General features: G+C 49.7%; 10 protein-coding genes across 10 annotated transcripts; 5 read left to right on the forward strand and 5 right to left on the reverse strand.

The window, feature by feature from the left end:
• Nucleotides 1–1,426: 1,426 nt before the first annotated feature.
• On the reverse strand, nucleotides 1,427–4,136 carry P175DRAFT_0498691 (Zn(II)2Cys6 transcription factor; the record flags this gene model as incomplete). Its single annotated transcript, XM_040896561.1, has 1 exon — nucleotides 1,427–4,136. A coding segment is annotated over exon 1 (2,404 nt), but the record flags the coding sequence as incomplete, so codon positions are not given.
• A 421-nt stretch (nucleotides 4,137–4,557) lies between these two features.
• P175DRAFT_0498692 (alpha-mannosyltransferase) lies at nucleotides 4,558–6,821 on the forward strand. Its single transcript, XM_040896562.1, has one exon. The coding sequence runs from the start codon at nucleotides 4,960–4,962 to the stop codon at nucleotides 6,436–6,438; it is 1,479 nt and encodes a 492-aa protein (XP_040756983.1). The 5' UTR covers nucleotides 4,558–4,959; the 3' UTR covers nucleotides 6,439–6,821.
• P175DRAFT_0430157 (uncharacterized protein) lies at nucleotides 6,757–7,028 on the reverse strand (the record flags this gene model as incomplete). The annotated part of the gene is made up of 2 exons (XM_040893414.1): nucleotides 6,757–6,855; nucleotides 6,915–7,028. Coding segments are annotated over 2 exons (213 nt in total), but the record flags the coding sequence as incomplete, so codon positions are not given.
• Nucleotides 7,029–7,657: 629 nt separating this feature from the next.
• Nucleotides 7,658–8,555, forward strand: P175DRAFT_0514286 (FKBP-type peptidyl-prolyl cis-trans isomerase; the record flags this gene model as incomplete). The annotated part of the gene is made up of 6 exons (XM_040898800.1): nucleotides 7,658–7,764; nucleotides 7,898–7,965; nucleotides 8,052–8,112; nucleotides 8,161–8,181; nucleotides 8,240–8,281; nucleotides 8,341–8,555. 6 exons carry the CDS (start codon nucleotides 7,658–7,660, stop codon nucleotides 8,378–8,380), a joined length of 339 nt encoding a protein of 112 aa, XP_040756985.1. The 3' UTR covers nucleotides 8,381–8,555.
• Nucleotides 8,556–8,945: 390 nt separating this feature from the next.
• On the forward strand, nucleotides 8,946–9,965 carry P175DRAFT_0498693 (uncharacterized protein). Its single transcript, XM_040896563.1, has one exon. It carries the CDS (start codon nucleotides 9,215–9,217, stop codon nucleotides 9,950–9,952), a length of 738 nt encoding a protein of 245 aa, XP_040756986.1. The 5' UTR covers nucleotides 8,946–9,214; the 3' UTR covers nucleotides 9,953–9,965.
• Nucleotides 9,966–10,134: 169 nt separating this feature from the next.
• On the forward strand, nucleotides 10,135–11,423 carry P175DRAFT_0554825 (protein-transporting protein BCP1). The gene is made up of 3 exons (XM_040900586.1): nucleotides 10,135–10,268; nucleotides 10,353–10,592; nucleotides 10,690–11,423. The coding sequence occupies exons 1-3, from the start codon at nucleotides 10,185–10,187 to the stop codon at nucleotides 11,245–11,247; spliced, it is 882 nt and encodes a 293-aa protein (XP_040756987.1). The 5' UTR covers nucleotides 10,135–10,184; the 3' UTR covers nucleotides 11,248–11,423.
• P175DRAFT_0498695 (chorismate mutase ARO7) lies at nucleotides 11,296–12,583 on the reverse strand. Its single transcript, XM_040896564.1, has 3 exons — nucleotides 12,424–12,583; nucleotides 11,615–12,269; nucleotides 11,296–11,520 (listed from the first exon to the last, which is right to left on the reverse strand). Exons 1-3 carry the CDS (start codon nucleotides 12,492–12,494, stop codon nucleotides 11,443–11,445), a joined length of 804 nt encoding a protein of 267 aa, XP_040756988.1. The 5' UTR covers nucleotides 12,495–12,583; the 3' UTR covers nucleotides 11,296–11,442.
• A 143-nt stretch (nucleotides 12,584–12,726) lies between these two features.
• On the reverse strand, nucleotides 12,727–15,102 carry P175DRAFT_0521337 (Hsp70 family protein; the record flags this gene model as incomplete). Its single annotated transcript, XM_040899193.1, has 9 exons — nucleotides 12,727–13,159; nucleotides 13,241–13,454; nucleotides 13,525–13,646; nucleotides 13,707–13,809; nucleotides 13,866–14,127; nucleotides 14,172–14,244; nucleotides 14,297–14,341; nucleotides 14,391–14,902; nucleotides 15,039–15,102. 9 exons carry the CDS (start codon nucleotides 15,100–15,102, stop codon nucleotides 12,746–12,748), a joined length of 1,809 nt encoding a protein of 602 aa, XP_040756989.1. The 3' UTR covers nucleotides 12,727–12,745.
• Nucleotides 15,103–15,554: 452 nt separating this feature from the next.
• On the reverse strand, nucleotides 15,555–16,785 carry P175DRAFT_0521338 (uncharacterized protein). Its single transcript, XM_040899194.1, has one exon. It carries the CDS (start codon nucleotides 16,435–16,437, stop codon nucleotides 15,850–15,852), a length of 588 nt encoding a protein of 195 aa, XP_040756990.1. The 5' UTR covers nucleotides 16,438–16,785; the 3' UTR covers nucleotides 15,555–15,849.
• A 284-nt stretch (nucleotides 16,786–17,069) lies between these two features.
• mdv1 (WD repeat-containing protein) lies at nucleotides 17,070–19,326 on the forward strand (the record flags this gene model as incomplete). Its single annotated transcript, XM_040893129.1, has 5 exons — nucleotides 17,070–17,153; nucleotides 17,223–17,823; nucleotides 17,881–18,078; nucleotides 18,156–18,967; nucleotides 19,051–19,326. The coding sequence occupies 5 exons, from the start codon at nucleotides 17,070–17,072 to the stop codon at nucleotides 19,324–19,326; spliced, it is 1,971 nt and encodes a 656-aa protein (XP_040756991.1).
• Between the last annotated feature and the right edge of the window lie 829 nt (nucleotides 19,327–20,155).

Genomic DNA, 20,155 nt, shown 5'->3' on the forward strand with positions numbered 1-20,155 from the left:
TATCCGTACTCCATAATTATAATGATTGGGAAAGGGGAAGAAGGATTGTGTGCGTGAGATTTGGAGAGCCCTTGCCCTGAGCCCTACTAGTGAGGTCAACCTATACTCCGTACTCCGTATGCATGGTACTTTTGGTCTTTTACTGGATAATCATGGCCAGTGCGGTTAGTTCAGTCTCTAGTCTCTACGGAGTACTAGAGTCAAAGCGGTGTTTCTGACAGCAAGTCAAGGCATGGACTTGTATCTACATGATATGATGTATTCTCGTGCAACTGACCTGATTCTATAGGTCAAGACATACATCGATATCTATATCTAATCTCTAATATAGACAACCCTAGTGAACATCTTATGAGTCTACCAGCGTCTATCTGACCGTGACAGCTCCAGCAGCATACAGAGTACATAGGTCTGGTATATCCTCACATACCACGGAAGACACAGAATTATATTACAATTTCTACCGATTTTACTCTAGATCCTGCTAAGAACACTTACCCTAAACCCTACTACTACTACTACTACTACTACTACTACTACTACTAGTATGTATAAGTAAAGACAAAGTATACCAGACCAAGGCCCGACTACCTAAACGGTAAACCACATACTAGACCGATCCACGATATGCACGCACTCAAGTTCCAACTACCGAGATCCCCTGTGGATTCCCGGCATTCCATAGAACTACTAGTACTCCGTACAGAGTATCTACTAGTTATCTCTCCGTATTGCTGTCCAACGAGACCATGGACTCTGGACTCTGGCCTACTCTGCAAATGTCCGAAATCAATCCCGCAAATGAGCGGTTGACACGCTGATGACACTACGGTGCAGTGTGCCCGCTTACTGGATAAAGTACAACCCGGTCATGACTTGCTTTACTTTATTTTTTTTTTTTTTTTCTTTCTTTCTTTTGAAGCTGTTTAACTTGACTGTGCTGGAGTTGGAGTTGGAGTTGGGCTGTAGAGGTCACTATTGTTTCGCTTGTATTTTAGCGATACTCGACTACTACTAGTACGTACGTCGTTACTACAGTTACCAAGTAATCTAAGATGATGACTTGTCTGCCTGCTTCCATGCTTCTAGATTAGACTCAACTCTAACTCTGACTCTAGAGTCGCGACTAGAGTATGCAGGTATCAAGTGGATTTGTCTTCGGAGAATATCCTGTGGTAGGCTGGGAGAATCGGGCATGCACAAGTATCCGATATCGTCTAGTAATGTGGTAGTAGTAGTGGGGGGGTATTGGAGGGGTAATTCCTTTCCTCTGTGCGTGACAATGTGCTGGCACGGCAAAGATCATTGAACTTGAAAGTTATATGCATTATTGTTGAATAATATCCAGCATAGGTAATTTGTACATGAGTTGTGTCGTGTATAACTCCAGCAAGCCTGGTCTCATCACAGGCATGCAATGCAATGCAAAAAAGAAAAAAAAAAAAAAACGTCTGAATTAGATACAGGCAGCATCCATGTCACACTACCATGTATTCGCCCTGCGCTCGTTTGGCCTGCATCACTTGGTACCATCGGAACCCTTGGCTCTTTACAACACAAGCTGACCCTCGGGAGGAGGCCCCGTCCGGTACAACCGCATCAGAGGCAGACCAACCAAGCGGCGACGCCAACAGGCCGCCGTCCTGTGCGGTACCGATATATCCACTGCTACTGTTCTCGTTTACACCAGGAGTGCTGGATGGGTTCTCCGCCCAGATTTTCTGCAATAGCTCCAAACAGGACAAGTTGTTGATGAAGCCTGAATCCGTGGAGATATCTTTACAACGCTCTTGGATGATGAGGCGATGCTCCTCTAGCACACACTCGGACCCGGTGATGAATAACGGCCACAGGAGGTATACATCAGATTTGACCGCTAGAATGTGAGCAATGGAGCGCTGTACGATCTGCTGGATACGAGGGTGATGGGATGGTACCTCCGGATAGGCAAGGCGCTCGCTGTACAGGATCGCCGAGTGCCGGAATGATTCAGAGATGTGCAGGACATCCTTGACGTTCTCAGGTGCAACTCCACACCGAGCCAGCGGTGATGATGGCGGCGACATGTAAGCATCCATCATGGTCCGGCCGTACGGGACACGACTTGGGGTTGGGAAGACAGATCCCGGAAGATCCCGCGGCAACCGCCATGCTTCCAGTTGCTGTCGAATTGAATACCATTCGGCCCAGAACGCTGGCGATAACGGCTGCTGGGCCTGCCCACTTGGCCGCGGAAGAGTGGGCGGTCGGAACCCACTCGGGTCGATCGCTGCAGGAATTCCTGGGGGAAACAGGTTTGGTGTGCAGTAGACCATGGATGGCGGTGGTGTTGTAGTTGGGATGAAAATATTGGATGGAACAGCGGTGTTGGCCTGCTGGTTCCGGCTCAGGAGATTCAAGCGACCCAGGTGCGCGATTAACCTAAAAAGACCAGCGTCGCACCCGACGAGATTCTCAAGCCCCCATTCACTATCTGACACTGCAGCAAGGTCTACGCAGGTGGTATGCAGCTGGATCTCACGATCATTTGTGGTCGCCGTCATTGTATCGTACCAAGTGAACATGCGGATGAACCACTTCAATTCGTCGGATAGACAAGGAGAGTTGCGCATTCGAATCGCCAACAGCTTGGTCACACCGGCAAACTGCGTCTTAAATTGGGCCACTCCGGTATCACATACGTGGAATAGACACAGTATGAGCAAGGTGGCGAGCACAGAATCTGAAAGTCTCTTCTGTGGATCCGCCAACTCCTTGTTCAGTTCCTGTACTGCTTTTCCCCGATGGTACTGTTCCTCCCGCGTAAATCCTTCCAGCACAGAAGGATCGTACCACTCCTGAAGGGCTGTCCCCGTCAAAGCACGGTGGGCTAAGGAGGACATGCGGGCCGGTTCTGTTCTTCCCGTCGAGATGACCCCCCGCTCGCGTCTTTGGCGGAGATTGCTGGTAGATAACGTTGCAATCGCTTCCTGCAGAGACGTACTATCCTGAGCCAAACGCAATATGGATGTGCGAAACGGATTCGTCGGGCTGTCGAACGCAACAATCACCGGAGCGATAACCTCGGCGTAATAGCTGATCAGATATCGTAGCCGTGGCGTCTGTCCGACGGATCGGGCAAGGAGCAGCTGTGACAACGAGGGAGATTGCGAGGTGCTCATGAGAGAAGAGTGCGAATTCCGGCGTCCGTCCAGATCCTCCACTGTCTGGTCGCCTTCCCATACGGCTTGAGTATGAGCTGGGCATTCTCCGGACGCTGGTGACCGGGTCGACATCCACACCTCCGCCAGCCAGCTGCTCCCAGGTGGCGGTGATTCAATGTCCGTCGATGAGTCCGTCCCCGGGTATAGCAGTGGAGGATGTTGCGGGTGACTGATCGGGATCGGTTGGTGTATGCCTGGTTGGTTCCAGTAAGCCCATGGCTGGCCGGGCGTGGATAGGACTCTTCTGTGCGGGGGATTTTCATAAGTGGAATCCGAAGTTGGAGAAGGAAGTTGGGGTTGGAGGTCTGACAGAGAGGCCGGAACGGTGGAAGTTGGAGACGGACCACATTGCGACACCTCCTGGATCTTTGCTGCATGATGATGTCTCAGGTCCCCTCCGGCTGGCTGTGCCCCCGTTACGGGAAGCGACAGCCCACGGAACTTCCCCCGGCTGGCAACCCCAACCCCCCACGTCAGAGTTGTCTTGTAACCAGCGCACTCTAGGCCATTTTCGAGACAATGGGTGCAGTAGGGGCGCCGCCGGTCGCACTGGGAGCCACTCCGGGCGCAAGTAAAGCAGTCCTCGGCGGCACCACTTACTACCGTCCTTTTCCGCCTTTTGCGCGGAGCTGGGTTTGATTTTGGTGAAGACCTGCGAGCTTTCGCCTGGGAAGTCTGCGACATTCTCTCCCGACAATTTTTAGAGCAGCGTCTCGTCGGACTGGAGATGCAGAGAGCAATTCAACGGGACAGGAATAAGGCGGAAGGGATCCGCTCTTCGGGGTTCCATCGATCGACCTAGATTTCAGGAGGCGAATAACGAAGATGGAAGGAAGGAAGGAAGGAAGAGGTGGAGGGGAGAAGTAGCAGCGACAGGAAGAGCGATGGTTGAGGGATTGAAGCAAATACAAGACGAGAAGCAAGAGGAGAGGAAGAGGAGGAGGAGGAGGGGAAATGAAAGTACCACCACCACCACCACCACCATAGTTCGTCCCTAATAAGAGGGAAGTATTACCCATAAGAAAATACTAGAAACACAGATGGCGATAAGAAAGTATCAATATGGCGGAAGATGCCGCCATTCCACTAGATTAGCTACAACTATATTAGTCTAATTACTCGGGGTAGTTTCGAACTTCTTAGTAGTTTATAGATAGATAAGGTATAGTATACTCCATTACTCCGTACTCCGGACTTGATGCTAAATTGGCGTGGGTGCAATGAACGCATAACTTCCATGATTACTAATTATGTGCAGATGAACGTGTTCTGCCACCGCCTTCCCTAAATAACATCGTCGTCGTAATAGGGTGGACGACCCAATCGATGCATTGCGTGGACTGACTCCATACTTCGGCAGATCAAAAAAAAAAAACAATTCGCTTCCATTGGTGGCTTGCTGCTGAAGGTTACTATGTACAGCCTCCCTTCCTTAATCCTACTATTGGCCGCGTCCTTGTACCTAGCGCCTCGATGGTAATTTGCAACCACCCGGAAATAGCTACCTCCTGACGGCCTGCTCTGCTGCGATACTTCTTTCCAGTCCTGGCCTCCCTCGTTTAGCCTGTCATGCGAAATTTGGACTTTAATACGAAGTTCCTAGTTGGCTCACTGGCTCAGTTGATAGGCTCCGTCTTTCTATTTGTGTGACTTGAAATTCCGCCGAACTTTCCCGGATAGCCGACGGTCAGTCTATGAGAATTAACGGATAGATTCGCTGGGGTGTGTTCTCGAGGCCTTCCGAGTCGTTGATACGATGCCCGTTATCCGTCGAAGCCGGTTGAGGACTGTCCTCTCTGCAATCGGTGCGCTTTTCCTCATCATTACCGTCTATTTGAATTGGACCCCGGCCCCGGCTTCTGTCATTCCTGTCACGGCTTTCGAAGTTCCTCTCACTGAGCGCCAACATGTCTTTTGGAAGGCGTTCAAACCGATAATAGAGGCGCATAGGCCAAACTGCCCTTCCCCTACCCATCAAGAAGACGTCGGCGCGATTCATTTTAATGCGACGTCGACCGCCCTCCGACCCGATCTTACTTTTATGGAGGAGGACGACATTCGAGTGATGCAGGAGACACATGCAGGTTTCCTCCAAGATATTGCGGATGTGAAACGGCTACGCCCCGTCCACTCTCCGGGGACTCGCGGGTTGGTTTCCACGGCAGGGGGGGAATACTTTCCGGTTTTTATCGCGACTCTGCGCATGCTCCGGCGCACCGGATCGGTTCTGCCCGTTGAAGTATACATGAAGGATGCTAGCGAATATGAAAAGAGAATCTGTGAAGATGTTCTCCCGAAAATGAGTGCGCGATGTTTTATCCTCGCCGATGTCGTTGGGAAGGACTCCATTGAACATTACCAACTAAAGGTCTTTGCGGTGCTGTTCTCATCCTTCGAGGACATCGTCTGGATGGATGCTGATTGCTTCCCGCTGCATAACCCTGAACTTCTACTTGATTCAGATGTTTTCAAATCGACGGGTATGATCACCTGGCCCGACTTCTGGGAATCGTCCGTATCTCCGTGGTTCTACAGGATTTCTAATCGACCGGAGACTCCAATGAATGAACGTCAGACTACCGAAGCGGGTGTTTTCCTCATCTCGAAAAGGACCCATTTCCGAACTCTGCTCCTTGCCGCTTACTATAATTATTACGGGCCGTCGTATTACTTCCGATTGCTATCCCAAGGAGGACCCGGTGAAGGTGATAAGGAAACCTTCCTCCAGGCGGCATACGCTGTGGATGAGCCTTTCTACGCCGTAAGTGAGAGCGTGCAAGCGATTGGCCATTCCAAACTCGAAGGCGGAATTTCGGGATCCGCCATGGCGCAGTCGGATCCGATTGAAGATCATGCCCTAACCACCCAAGGGCTATTTCGGGTACTTGATCCGGATGTAGCCAACGCTCCGAGGATCTTCTTCATCCATGCCAACTACCCCAAATTCAACCCCGGAGGGAATGTCTGGGGTCAGAAGTGGGAGACTACCCCTACCGTTGGGCCTAATGGGGAAGACTCGCGGGCATGGTTGGTACCGGAAGATGTGATTGGACGCTTTGGATATGATGTCGAGCGGGCATACTGGGAAGAACTTCGATCAATTAGCTGCGATCCAGATCTGATTTTCCAAACTTGGGGATCCAAGGTAGACATTTGCGACAAGACCGAGAGATACTGGGCGAATGTCTTTGCGGAACCACACGACAACGACCCGCAGTTCCCCGACGGGAATTAATCCTCGATACATACAGCGTTCCTGATTCATCGTCCCGGCGATGGTATATATATTCTACAAACGGCGCCGGCCATCCATCCATCCATCCATCCATACACACCTGTCTGTTCAACTCATACCCGATCTGTACGAACACGACACACTGTATTACGAGACGATGACCGTTTCATTCAACTGTACTTATATCCCGCATATGGCATGCACATACTTAAGTTTTTAATAATGGTATAATATACTTCATAGATAGATACCTTCAAACTCGGCCAGAAATGAAGCTTCAATATTCAGAAATCTTTGGTTCTCCATGATGACGCCGTCTTATTTGATACCCTTCTCCCTCAGCCTTTGCTCATCTTCTAGATGCAGCTCCCGATCGATCTGTGCTCCTTTTGATGGCTTGTTTCCATGCAGCATAGCCTGTATCTATTAGCTCGACCCGTTACCGTCACAGCTACAAAGGAGAGAGAGTAGCTTACCGGTTTTATGGGGTTCTGCTTGCTAAGCTCCGCTTCACGCTGGGAATCAAAGTTATGGTGGTGGCTGCTATCAGGTTTCTGCTCTTGAGCAGCAAGTCCATTGGCAATGGATCTTTAGACCTCTGCTTTTCGCCATTATTTCGACCGGGCTTCTCTCAATTTTCTTGTCCATGTGTTGTAGGGATGGAGCTGTTTGTTGGGGTTGAAGTATGACATCGTATCCGAAGTATTATGTGATAGTCTTCTGACAGCTTGTCCAAGGGAAGGTTTCACATAATTAATCATACAAACTGGCTGAAGACAAATATTCCTCATAACCTTTTATCTTTAAATATATATCCTTCTGCAAACTTGGTTTCGATTGGCGGTGTTTCGTTGCTCTGGTTGACATTCAGTCACGTGAACATGAAGGGAAACGAAGGCATACTATGTACAGCTTGAGATCACAAGATTTGATGCTCGATTCTAGGAAATGCCCCTCAATTGAGGCACACTGACCTTGTACTTATAGTATAATTTGATTCTCTTATATCCTGGATCTTGATCCTGAGATACTCCGTCCTTGTATCAAATGGAAGCCATTAAGCTGCGCCTCGAACCAATCGGATCTGGTATAAGTGGGGTTTTGCCCCTCAGCTGAATTTACCCCTCAAAAGACAGCTTCATGATTTAAAATTTCCTTTTCTCTTCCCTCAACTACAGAACGCAATCATTCTTTTGCAGATCTTCACTCTCGATTCACAATGGGTGTTACCAAGGAACTTATCTCTCCCGGCAATGGCACTGATTTCCCTGCCAAGGGCGATTTCGTGACCATGCACTACACTGGCAAGCTGACCAACGGTGATAAGTAGGTGTCCTGAAGCCTGCCTGCAGTCTCTGGGGGTTGCAACCCGGTTTTCCCTTTGAATCCATCGCCTCGTCCTTCCTGGGGTTGCCAATGTCTCTCTGGCTGGAATCCATGACTGATGAAGATGTCTCAGGTTCGACAGCTCCGTTGACCGCGGCACCCCCTTCCAGACTCAGATCGGTACTGGCCGTGTCATTAAAGGTATTATTCTTACCTTCTAACTCGCGGGAGCTTGCTATTCTTATTGGCGGATGGTAGCAAGTATACTGACTTGGTGAACCCTCTAGGCTGGGACGAGGGTGTTCCCCAGATGACCCTGGGCGAGAAGGCTGTTCTCACCATTACTCCGTAAGTCATCCATCCGCGTCTTGACTGACCTCGTTAACCATTTTATAGCGACTACGGCTATGGTGCCCGGTATGCCTCCCATAACTTGCTTTCAAGGACCTGGCTCAGGAACTGACCTTTTCTCTAGTGGCTTCCCCCCCGTCATCCCCGAGAACGCTACCCTGATCTTGTAAGTCCTGCTCCTCCGCCTATATATACTCCCCTAGACAAATACTCAGACTGGAATAGTGAGGTCCAGCTCCTCGGCATCAACAACAAGAGGGCATAAGTGTGGCGTCTTGATCTGAATGCTAGACTCTGTACAGCCATGGCGTTGTTTTGATTTTGCAATCCATGTACCACACGGTTTACCCCGTGATTGTTGTTACCTCCCCATTTAGGGCTTGAATATTAGCCAAGCGGGGGCCTCAAGTACAGTAGAGCTAATACGAACTATGAGCTATCGTGGTATAAGTAGCATTTGTAGCCATTGATAGCTAGTCCAAGCTATTCACCCCGTGCTAATAATCTTTCTTCATCCAGAGCTGTATGATTATCTTATCATACTAAAATCATTCATTTGTCCCCCGTATGTATGGCCCGAGCTCTATGAAAGTAGCATTGATCTCTATATTAGGAGGCTCCAAAACATAGAAGATGGGCAACAAAAATAGCATAAAAAGCAAAGCAAAGCAAAGAAAAGAAAAGGAAATAAAAATTAAAAGGCAGATTTAAGCCGCAAAGCCAATACTAACACGTTTTAATTCCGAGTGTCGACAGAAGCTATACATATACAATTACTCCCAAATCCAGAAATGCCGTCCTCCTCACCACCTCCACTTCAATCCACCCCAACCGTATCAGACTCTCGCTTGAGTCGGCCATTGAGACAGGGGTACATCATAATACTTCAGAACCCCAAATGGCACGGTTACTTCGTTCCTGTCTCCAAGCGCATTCACGTCCGCAGTACGTTAGAGCAGCCCGCGGCCCTGGCACTTCAGAATCCCATTTCCCCCCCCTTGGTAAAAGCTTCTGCTCAGCAACATCATTGCCTTCTTCTCGGTTCCTCTTCCTCCTACGACGATCGCGTCCCCATCTCTATCCCAAACCCCTCGCGACAATGTCCACAGTAACAACAGCCCCTCCCCAAGTCGACCCCCGCTACGAGAAGCTCTTCCAGGACCTCGAAGCCCGCTTCCTCTCCGCCGCTTCCATCCCACCCGAGAAATGGTACATCCTAGCCGTAACCACCGTCGTCGCCAGCCGGGACCCCGAACGAGCAGACCAGCTATACCTCTACCTGATCAACCAAGCCGCCCACGCAACCTCCGAGTCCCGCAAGACCCTCGTACGGCGCCTCCGCGAGGCCCTCCTGAAATCCGTCATCATCATCGGCGTCTGTAAACCCATCGAGGCTATCCTCGCCATCGCGAAGCTTGAACGCGAAGAAGACAAGGATTTCACGCCTACCCGGGAGTCCTGGCAATGCGACGAGGCGAACCACGAGCGCGGCGTGGCTTGGTTCCAGAAACTGTACTCGCGGAACGGCGCGCCCACGCTAGATCTCTTCCGTGCGCATAGCGACTTCGCGTGGTTGTCGATGGAGATTACCTACGGGTTGTTTTTGTCGGATCGGCAGGTGCTGGATGACTTGGATACGCAGTTAGTGGTGCTCCCGGCGATCATGAGTCAAAACCTGAAGACCGAGACGCATTGGCATATTCGTGGGACGAGGCGGTTGGGGGTGCCTCGGGGGGATGTGCAGATTCTTTGGGATTGTGTGCAGCTGGTGGCTGAGTTTTATGGCGTGAAGTTGGATAAGGTGCCGACTGTGGAGGAGATTGAGTGGGATGTATAGACATATAGGCTCTGGTGCTATTATATATATATATATATATATAGGCTACGAAAATAATCTACTTGTCCATCTGGTTGAACATATTCTATCTTGTATAATAATGCCCTCCTATCTTATCGAAAGCGGTTAGCCAAGTCGCTGCGGCCAACATTTTTCACCTCCGAGAATCTTCACCTCCACTCAACCCCTCAAACGATTTCTACACATCCCTTCTCTTTCCTCACACATCGCAATGGGCAAACGCAAGCAAATCAAAGACGGGGACGTCGACATGGGCGGCGTAGACCCGCAAGTCGCTGACGACTCGTCCGACGAGGTACGGCACTCTTTCTATCTCTGGAGTTCCACTCACAAAAACCTGAAATGAGAAGAAATGAAGAATACTAATACATTCAAATAGGAGGATATCGACATGGTCAACGTCGACTTTGAATGGTTCGATCCTCAACCGGCTGTCGACTTCCACGGCCTGAAGAACCTCCTCCGCCAGCTTTTCGACACGGACGCTCAGATCTTCGATCTCTCCGCATTAACGGATTTGATTCTCGCGCAGCCATTGCTCGGTTCGACAGTGAAAGTCGACGGCAACGAGTCGGATCCGTATGCGTTTTTAACAGTGCTGAATTTGCAAGAGCATAGTGTGAGTTTTCTCTCTCTTCCACACCTCCTCCTTGAGAAACAGAAAAAAAAAAAGCAAGAGAATAAAAAAAAGAAAGGAATGCTAACACCAAAAAAAGGATAAACCCGTCATCAAAGACCTCACAACCTACCTCAGCAAAAAAGCCAGCAGCACGCCGTCCCTCGCGCCCCTCGCGCAACTCCTCTCCCAATCCCCCACTCCACCCATCGGGTTAATCCTCACCGAACGCCTAATTAACATGCCCTCGGAAATCGTCCCGCCCATGTACACCATGCTCCAGGAAGAGATCGCCTGGGCGCTCGCCGACAAAGAGCCGTACAATTTCTCGCACTACTTGGTCCTCTCCAAGACCTACGAGGAGGTGGAGTCGAAGCTCGATGCGGAGGAGTCGCGACCGCAGAAGAAAAAGAAGAAGGCCGCCGCGGAGCAGGGCGAGCGGTTCTTCTTCCATCCCGAGGACGAGGTGTTGCAGCGGCATGCGGCTTGTTTCGGCTCTGCGGAGTATACGCATAAGGCGGACGAGGGGCTCTCGGATTCGAAGCGGGCGTTCCAGGATATGGGGATTCGGACCGCGGCGAGCTTGATTCTCTTGGAGCCGGGGACGTTGGAGAGTGCCATCAAGGATATGGTGGAGTATTTGAAGCCCCCGGTTTAACTGCGTGGTTTTTCCGCGGGAAGGGTTAGGTCGGTTATGATAGACAAGACAAAAAGTTTTGATGATAGCAGATCTTGTTTTTTAATTGAATCTATTAATGATCTATATTACGAGTTCTCGTCACGGCATGGAATTATGGAAAGATACTAATATTTTTTTTTGGGGGGGGGGGAATCAATTGGCAGGCATAAAAATTCACTCCCATTGTGTACCCTTCAAGCGCTGCATCAGGTACTCCACTTCGACCACCTTGGTCAGGGGAATAACATATTCCTATTTTCTCATCAGCTTGGGCATTCTCGAGCAGATCAAAATCAAAGCGGCGGAGCCAGGAGCCAGGAGGAAGGAGGAAGGGGGGGGGAAATACCTTATACATAGCCTGCACGGCATTGACATCGATCTTGGGGCCCGATTCACTAGCAAACGCCGGATCAGTGCCGTAAGTCTTCGCCTTGAGGGCCAACCGCTCCAACACCTTCTGCTCGACCCTGGCATCGGTAATGGCGCGATCAATGCCGGCGCGATCCCCGGCCTTGATCAGCCGCGCGAACCGCTCGGGGTCCTTCTGGAACTTGGCCTCGGCGACAAACTTCCCAAAGTGGATGCGCCGCGACAGCGCCTGCAGACAGTTCACGTCGCACGTCGCCGAGGAGCCGTAGTTCTCCTGGGTTTCGCCGCGGTCGCCGCGTCCGCCGAACTGCGGGCATATCGCCGGCAGGATGTCCGCCGTGTATCGCTGTTTGATGGTCTCGTTGACGTTGACGTCATTGTCGTGCAGGATTTTCGGGTACGTGAGCGGCTGCAGGATGGGGTCCTCCAGGGCCTCGGGGAAGAAGGGGTGTTCGTCTGGGGATTCGTACCGGCGCACGCGCGACTGGAGGCGTTCTTGCTCGCGGAGGACGTAGTCCATCAGACTGACCTCGTCGCCGGGGATCTTGACGCCGCCGGGGACGTAGATGGTTTGGTTGAGTGGGAACTGCGCCCGTTCGATGAGGTGGAAGGTGATTGTGTCTTCTAGACGACTGGAGTGGTTTATCCTGTACTTAGCTTTGTCCCGTGTTTTTTTTTTTATATATATTTTTTTCAGGGGGAATTGAAAAAAAAAAAAAAAAAAACATATCATGTTGCGGGGGTATGGCTGTAAATATTGCCTCCGATGTCGCTCGGGTAGCTTACATTAATTGGAAGCGGATGTTGGCGAGGTCTAATGCCTTGGAGGCATTGGAAAGATCAATGGCTGCGTCCATGGTGACAGGTGTGTGGTCTCTGTATCTCTATAAATTCCTCGAGATGATCTGGGAGTTATAAGATGGAGGGTTGGAAAAGAGTGAAAGGCCGGATTCGGTGGTGGACCGCTGCGGGGGCGGGTTTATCTCGATTTAAATTCACAAACTACGTTAACGGCCGATCTGACAAAATGACTCAAAGGAATCAATAAATATCTTAGACGAGAGCAAGAAAAATAAACTAAAAAAAAAAAAAAAAAAGCTTCCCCTATTTATCCTGCAAGCTCATGTAGAGATGTTGGTTCATCCGACATCTTCTCCACTACTGGTTGCCATTGCACTTTGAGTGGATGGCGATTCTGACTGCTGATGCGTGTCCCATTACTATTCCACAGCTCGAATTGAAGATCATTCACTCCGACGTTGATCTTAATGTCGAAGTTTGCTACTAGGTACGCTGGATTGACGTTATACCAGTGGTGGTTTTTGGGTTTTCGCTCCACACTCGCCATATCCACCTCCAGGTTACAGACCAACCCGGCTCCAGGCTGCGACATGCTTCGCGGGAGTTGACGTTTTGGGAGGGTTGACATGACAATCTGCGCGACCCAAGGCTGAGAAACTTCTTTTGGGTTGATCTTGCGTTGGAACGCTTTAGACACCCCAGAACGGGAAACAGAATCGCCCTATTCAAGAAAGATGGTTGGTTGGTTGGTTGATTTGTTTGTTTGTTCATGGGTCCTGCCCAGGTGGGATGGCAATAATACCTGGAAAATAAGCCACTCGATCTGTTGCACCGCATATCGCTTTTTGTTGCGTTCGTCATACCGCACAGGCTGTCCTACATGTTTCTCGGGATCATACAGCTGATCGCAGATCACGCCGTAGCTGTTTCGCGTGTAGAGGGATTGGAGAGCGGTGGCTCCGTGTTTTATCTCTTGGATTCGGTTGATGACCTGCCCTTGCACTACGGCAAGTTGCCTATATATGGACTGTTAGATGGCTATGTGAGTTTACGACGTAGGTAAACACATACAATGGGGCCACTCACGGTTCATCAACAGTTAGGATTTCAACAATGTTCGGAATTGTTGCTGGGTCTGAGTATCGGTTCTTTAGACACCTCCTAACGTATGGAGAGCTTCCAAAGCCGCCAGATAATACTAGGAAGGACTACGGAGTAGACAGGTAAAAATTAGTATAGACAAACGTCAGTTTGAGGAGGACACAAACTATCTGTTCTGTTGGATGCTCGTTTTTTAGTCGATCAATCTGATCGTCTAATAGCTCATACATTTCCTCAACCTTCATGTCGAATAGCTTTTTGATTTCGTCTCTAGCTAGAGTCAGCCCTTAGTTGCTACACGACACTGATCAATGCCTGGTGCCCACCGGGTCATATGCATTTGGCCATCAGAGACACTGGCGGCTGGACAATCGAATCCATGGGATAAGCCAGGCACATCAAGCACTAAATCCGGGCTCTCCATCGCTTTCTCTCCAAAGGAGCATTTGAAGCGCTCAAATCGACCAGATATCATATCGAACGCGATATCCCGCGGCTGTTTGGGTAATACATTCCGAATGTGTTCCAGCTTATTGCAGAGGAGCTGGTGAGCTCCCATGTCGATTTGGACAGAACCAATTGGTTTTCCTATATCGGTTAGGGGTTAACTCCCTTGGGGATCGAAGGCTAACCTTCAACTACACCTAGGGGAGTAAACTTGGTCGGTTCGTGCTGGGTAGAAACAAGTTTGAGAATATTTACATCCTGTATCGTGTTAATGTCCCGTATGTACGAAGGCTATGCGTACGGAACTAACCATTGTACCTCCCCCTGCATCGCAGACAAGAACGACATCGTTGGGCTGACTCGTATCAGTACCATGTAGGGGCAGGAACTCATGATGTCTTTACCTGGTAATATTGTCCACTCGCATACACAGCTGCTGCCTCTGCCTCTGTTAGTCCAATGGTAGCCCTATGGTTTGGTGAATCGAACTGAATCAACTCGCGCAGCTCAGCTACCATTCTCGGGTCTTTCCACGTAGTCGGGATACTGAAAACAAACTCGACCTTTCGCGAGCCAAAACGGGGGAATGATCTGGCAAAATAGGAGACAGTATAGTCATAGACACAGCGTATATAGTCCCGAAACCATTGCATTGCCTCATTGCGGGTTGGACCATCTAGGCGATGATCCTTGAAGGCTGGGTCGAGATTCAACTTGAAATACTCTTTAATATCGCCTTGGTCACCATCTCCATCGTCGGATTCGCATTGAAACCCCCAGGATTTGACAGAGACCGAATCGGAGCGGTAGCGTAACTGACTAGGTACTTTGTTGGCGAGCTCGGTTGTTATCATACTCGGCCAGTGCTGCAGTGGTTTTGGAGGGGCCCATTCTGGCGCATATGAATAGGCAATACCTGATTTCCAATGCGTTGGTGACTCAAGACATATCAGATATAAAGGAGACAGTGAGAGTAGAGCAAGGGGATGGGGTAACAAGAAGAAGTAGCGGGCGTTGGTGTCACCCCGCTACTCCCTTCCCCCAGATCGTACCTGTACAGGTCATGCCAAAATCAACCCCGACAACGAAATCTGGAGCCCAATCACTTGAAACCATGATTTCCCCCTATTTCCCCCTTCTCTCACACTTTCTGTCTCTTTTTTTGCGCTGCAGAAGCTAGGAGAAGGCTGACGCGCTCTGAGCACGGGATGATGAGCTACGGAGTACTCCGTACAGCGAGATTCGAGATGCGCCTTGGGGTGAGACAATTCGCCAGTCGGACATTGGCCCTATGCAGCCTAGACGCGTCGATTCAATCCGCTAAATCATATCATGCTTACAGAAGAAAAGATCATCGGACTAGATTGGGCCAGGTTTCCTCGACTCTTTTTTGGGTGTGATTTATCTCTAACCCATCAGCCTCTACTCCAGTACTCCCTCCGAGTCACCTCAAGTCTTGCAATTCAAGCTTCCTTCGGCAAGTCTAACGATGACTGTATTGATTGGATAAATATTAGCCATGAAATACTGCAACTACTGTGTTAAAGATCAAAAAGAAAGAAAGGAATCTTGAATTGTGACATGGTTCTGTGGAAGTATGTAATACCCTGGATGGTATGTATAGCTTCAATCTCAATATTCACGTTTTGCCTGAATCTTTGTCTCTCTCTCCCGAGAAGGAGAGCGTAGATATTTGGAAATCCTTTGGAAACGAAGATGTTAGAGTCTAGTAACCATGCCGCGGACCTAAGACGGACTCTAAGAGAATCATTGGATATACGGAGTACATGCAGAGGAGAGAAAGAAATCAAAGAAATAGACAAAATCCAATATCAAGAGCAAGGAAGAGATGAACCACCCGAGTTACTCTAGCTCCGCCAGCTTCGCCTTCCCAGTACCAGGGTAGGGATTCCCAGCCCTTAGCCGACTCTGCTGCTTGCTCTGCCTCCAGCCCAACACCTGGCTGAGTTCGTAACTCGGCGGACCTTCAGGCGATCGCCCAGACAGAGACGTCGACGAAGGAGTCCCACCGGAAAGCGGATTGTAATCATCGATAGCCTGTGCCCGACTATGGAGAAAGGAAATAACCGACGTTAGGCTTTGATGGGCGACAATCAAGCGCGAGTATTTCCCCTTGACTTTTTGATTATCACGAAGCATCCAGAGCATTTTCCTGCCTATGCCTAGTTTCCCCGCTGTAGAGGTCTCCCGCTCAACACGACAAGGCTCCAGGGCCCGAGTGACGGCGTCGGCTGCCTCTTCCACTTCCGCAATCACATTGTTGACCCAGTTTCGCTCATGGACGTTCAGGAGGGAGTCTCTGAGCTGGCGGAGACGGTGTGCCTCTGCGATTTCTCTCTCGATGTGTTGCACTGTGCACAGGAGATCGGTCGTTTGCTCATCTGTGGGCTTTGCGCTTACTGTTGTAGGAGGAATAGGGGCAGAATTCATGGTCTGCCTAGGTGTATTTCCCTGGAAATTAATAATAGACAATAGATATTCTTGCTTTTTCTACCACTGTGGACCCATTCTGGGAGTCGATGGAAAGAAGAATGAATATAGGACGCCCGCTAATCTGCACAACTGCATGGATGGGCCAGAAGTTGGTCGTAAGGCAGGGTCCTCAAAATCGAAGTACATGAACTATTCTAGGAAGACCTTTTCCACCAACTCCTCATTCATGTAGATTCTATAATACTCTGTAGTTATAGTTAACTAATTATTATTTAAGTGATTATTATGATTATTTCCTTACCTGGCTTGATAATTGTACTACTAGTTTAGGTAGTTAACTACAGGTAATGGGATTGTAAAGATAAACAAGGGTTTTTGTCTGGAGCGGCTCTTGTTTTACCATACGAAAACGGTAAAATTCCACCCGCATACTGGCCAGCGTAAAAAAAAAAAAAAAAAAAGGTAGGAGGAATCCGGCGCCGCGGTAATTCGTCGCGTGCACCTGGAAGAACTTCCAAAGCTCCTCCCACGGCATCCCTCCTCTCCACCGCTACCATCCGTCTATCTCTCTCTCTCTCTCTCAACCCGTATGGGGTTTTAACCTCTAGAGATCTCTTCTGGTCGGTGTCATGGACAAGCACCGCCGCGATGAGTCTCCCTCCGGTCTATCAGATATCGTCGAGTGTGACGGACTTTTAGGGACTGGCATCACTGTACTGCCCCCCTCTATTATCTACGACGGACTACCCCCCGGAACATGAACTAATGTACCCTGGATGCAGACTCGACATATCGAGGCCTTTGGGAGAAAAGTCACATCAACTGCTGGGCACTTGATGGGCCCGTCCGGTGACCCGAGCAGCACCGCGCACTATCAGAATGCTATGGTAGATATCCAACGAGAGCTCCGACGGCCCGGAACACAGCGCAAAGTCTTCGCCCTGGCACAAACTACGCCCACCGACTTGGTCCGCTCCAAGCTATCGACGTCCGAGATCCAATCGCGTGCCATCTCCTCGCTCCCCGATGAACTCCTTGAGAATATCCCTGAAGACTCTAGCTCCTATTCCCTGTTCCAGGGGTTCCAAGCCTCCCAGAATGATCACGAATATAGAAAATCCCATCGCCGGCGCATATCGAAGAGCAAAAAGCTGCTGAAGGACGGTGAAGGTCATGCCGCTCTTCCGTCCGCTCCCGCCGATCTGCAAAGGGAACGAGATTTGTTGGGCCGCCGCATGGAGCTGATGGGTGTTCGCAAGAATATGTGCAGCTCGGAGATTCATGAGATCGATAATAAAATCGCAAACCTCCACAGAATGCGTCAGATCGTTCTGGACCGACTGGCTAATTTAGAGATGGAGGAAGCGGACCTGGAACACGAGAGTGGGTTTATTCCGATCTGACGAATCTAATACTTGGATGCCGTCTAACGTGAAACAGTCACTGAGCTCGATAATAAACTGGAAGATATCCAAGAGGAAGCTGTGCAAAGCCAGCCCGCAGTCACCACACCCGGCTCTTCAGAAGTCAACGACGACTCTCTCGTCTCGGAGGACCCAGCAATGGATGCATCTTTCATGTCGGAATCTATTTACCAGAAAATGCCTTCACCAAAGAGTGTAAAGCAACGATCAATCCGTATGCCGCGCCATTTAGTCTTTTGGGGAGGGAAGGAAAAACAAAACAAAAACAAACACTAACCGTGAGATATGCAGGGAAACGATCTATGCCGGTGTTGCACGAGCATTTTGCGCCCGGCTCCGAAATCAAACAGATCCAGGCCCATACCGATGCTGTAACCGCAATTGATTTCGATTATCCATTTGGCACAATGGTCACAGCAGCGCTGGATGATACGGTGCGGGTTTGGGATCTGAATGTCGGTCGGTGTGTCGGGTTTTTGGAAGGGCATAACGCATCTGTCCGGTGTCTTCAGGTCGAAGACAATATCGTTGCAACGGGATCCGTGGATGCCTCCGTCAAGCTTTGGGACTTGAGCCGAGCGCGAACCTCGCTCAAGGATAAGCGGGTTCATAAGCGCGAGCAGCCAGACGAAGATGAATCAAACGCCGATGATTCCATTTCAGTATCGCACTCTACCAGTCTGGAGGATTGTTTCGTGTTCTCGCTAGATGCGCACGTCGACGAGGTGACGGCCCTGCACTTCAAGGGAGATACGTTGGTCTCCGGATCTGCGGACAAGACCTTGCGACAGTGGGACTTGGTGACGGGGCGGTGCGTCCAAACCTTGGATGTTCTTTGGGCGGCGGCGCAAGCATCAACTCTAGCAGGAGACACACAATGGCGACCCTCTGGACGTTTACCCGATGCTTCTGCCGACTTTGTTGGGGCTCTTCAGTGCTTCGATGCGGCTCTAGCTTGCGGTACCGCTGACGGCATGGTTCGTCTGTGGGATCTCCGCAGTGGCCAAGTGCACCGAAGCCTTGTGGGCCATACGGGTCCTGTCTCATGTTTGCAGTTTGACGACGTACACTTGGTGACGGGAAGTTTCGACCGCAGTATTAGGGTATGTTCATTCATCCTTCTTTACATTTGTTGTTGTTGTTGTTGTTGTTGTTGTTGTGAGGAATACTCTTAACGTTGATCTAGATATGGGACCTCCGAATGGGATCGATTTATGATGCGTACGCTTATGATAAGCCGGTCACTAGCATGATGTTCGACACCAAGCGAATCGTAGCTGCGGCTGGAGAGAACGTCGTCAAAGTTTATGACAAGGCCGATGGAAACCACTGGGACTGCGGTGCTGGGGTTGGTGCTGATGAAACAGTAACCAGCCCTGCGATTGTTGAGCGCGTCCGCCTCAAGGATGGGTTCCTTGTTGAAGGCCGCAAAGATGGAGTTGTTGCAGCGTGGACTTGTTAAGCCATGCGTATACATATATGAAGCACTCACTGACCTTGCAAAGTATATCTTGGTCACGTACATGTTAACCCTGGAGCTATGGTTCTTACTTGACAACTGTCTCTTTTACAGCCTCTCGGCCCCTGTATATTAACATTTCATTTTATTTGTGGGCCATGATAGAAAGGAAATGGAAGGGCTGTCCCTACGATCAATCGGACAGTTGGTTGTAAATTCTTTCCCTTGCTCTCCTGCAAGCATCATACAAGGTACCATTTCTCTCTGTGGTACAATTGGACCAAAGACAAAGATCGACTAGACGAAAGAGATGTTTTAAGGATAAATAAAAATAGAACGTGGGTGGGATAAAGACGGGGGCTATCTTTCAGATATTTGAAGTCGTTGGCGAGCTTGGTTGGCTGGGAGAGTGTTTCTTTGTATGCGATGCGGCCGTATTGTAGGTGATGAATCGAATCGACTTGCGGGAGGAAATAAAGACGGGGAACCTGGTACCTAGAAGTTATCAGAAGTTATAAGGAGAAGAAGAAGAAGAAGAAGAAGAAGCAAAATGCGATCGAGGGTTGAATTCTTTGAGAAAGATGACAGACAGAGAGTCACTTCTTATCGAGATTGAATCATGCAATGTCCAGCCAAGCCTTACCAAATCGGGAATTCGTGTTTCTCTGAATAAATCTCCAGGCTGTCAAACCCTCGACTCTTTCTTTCATCAATTCATCGAGACCTCTGCCAACTTCCATCAACATCTGCGTCTTGAAATCAACGCGTCTGGTTCATCGCAGAATGACGCCCTATCCACATTTCCCAGCTCGACGATAATTAATTGTTCTGG

The sequence above is a fragment of the Aspergillus ochraceoroseus genome, assembly GCF_002846915.1.
Source record: "Aspergillus ochraceoroseus IBT 24754 chromosome Unknown P175scaffold_1, whole genome shotgun sequence".
NCBI lineage: Eukaryota > Fungi > Ascomycota > Eurotiomycetes > Eurotiales > Aspergillaceae > Aspergillus > Aspergillus ochraceoroseus.

Coding starts and splice junctions, on each gene's coding strand:
- P175DRAFT_0498693 (XM_040896563.1), top strand. CDS start 9,215: ATGTCCACAGTAACAACAGCCCCTCCCCAAGTCGACCCCCGCTACGAG.
- P175DRAFT_0554825 (XM_040900586.1), top strand. CDS start 10,185: ATGGGCAAACGCAAGCAAATCAAAGACGGGGACGTCGACATGGGCGGC. Junction 10,269..10,352: donor CTGACGACTCGTCCGACGAG/GTACGGCACTCT, acceptor ACATTCAAATAG/GAGGATATCGACATGGTCAA. Junction 10,593..10,689: donor TGAATTTGCAAGAGCATAGT/GTGAGTTTTCTC, acceptor CACCAAAAAAAG/GATAAACCCGTCATCAAAGA.
- P175DRAFT_0521338 (XM_040899194.1), bottom strand. CDS start 16,437: ATGAATTCTGCCCCTATTCCTCCTACAACAGTAAGCGCAAAGCCCACA.
- P175DRAFT_0498692 (XM_040896562.1), top strand. CDS start 4,960: ATGCCCGTTATCCGTCGAAGCCGGTTGAGGACTGTCCTCTCTGCAATC.
- P175DRAFT_0498695 (XM_040896564.1), bottom strand. CDS start 12,494: ATGGACGCAGCCATTGATCTTTCCAATGCCTCCAAGGCATTAGACCTC. Junction 12,270..12,423: donor AACATCCGCTTCCAATTAAT/GTAAGCTACCCG, acceptor AAACCACTCCAG/TCGTCTAGAAGACACAATCA. Junction 11,521..11,614: donor CCGTGCAGGCTATGTATAAG/GTATTTCCCCCC, acceptor ATGAGAAAATAG/GAATATGTTATTCCCCTGAC.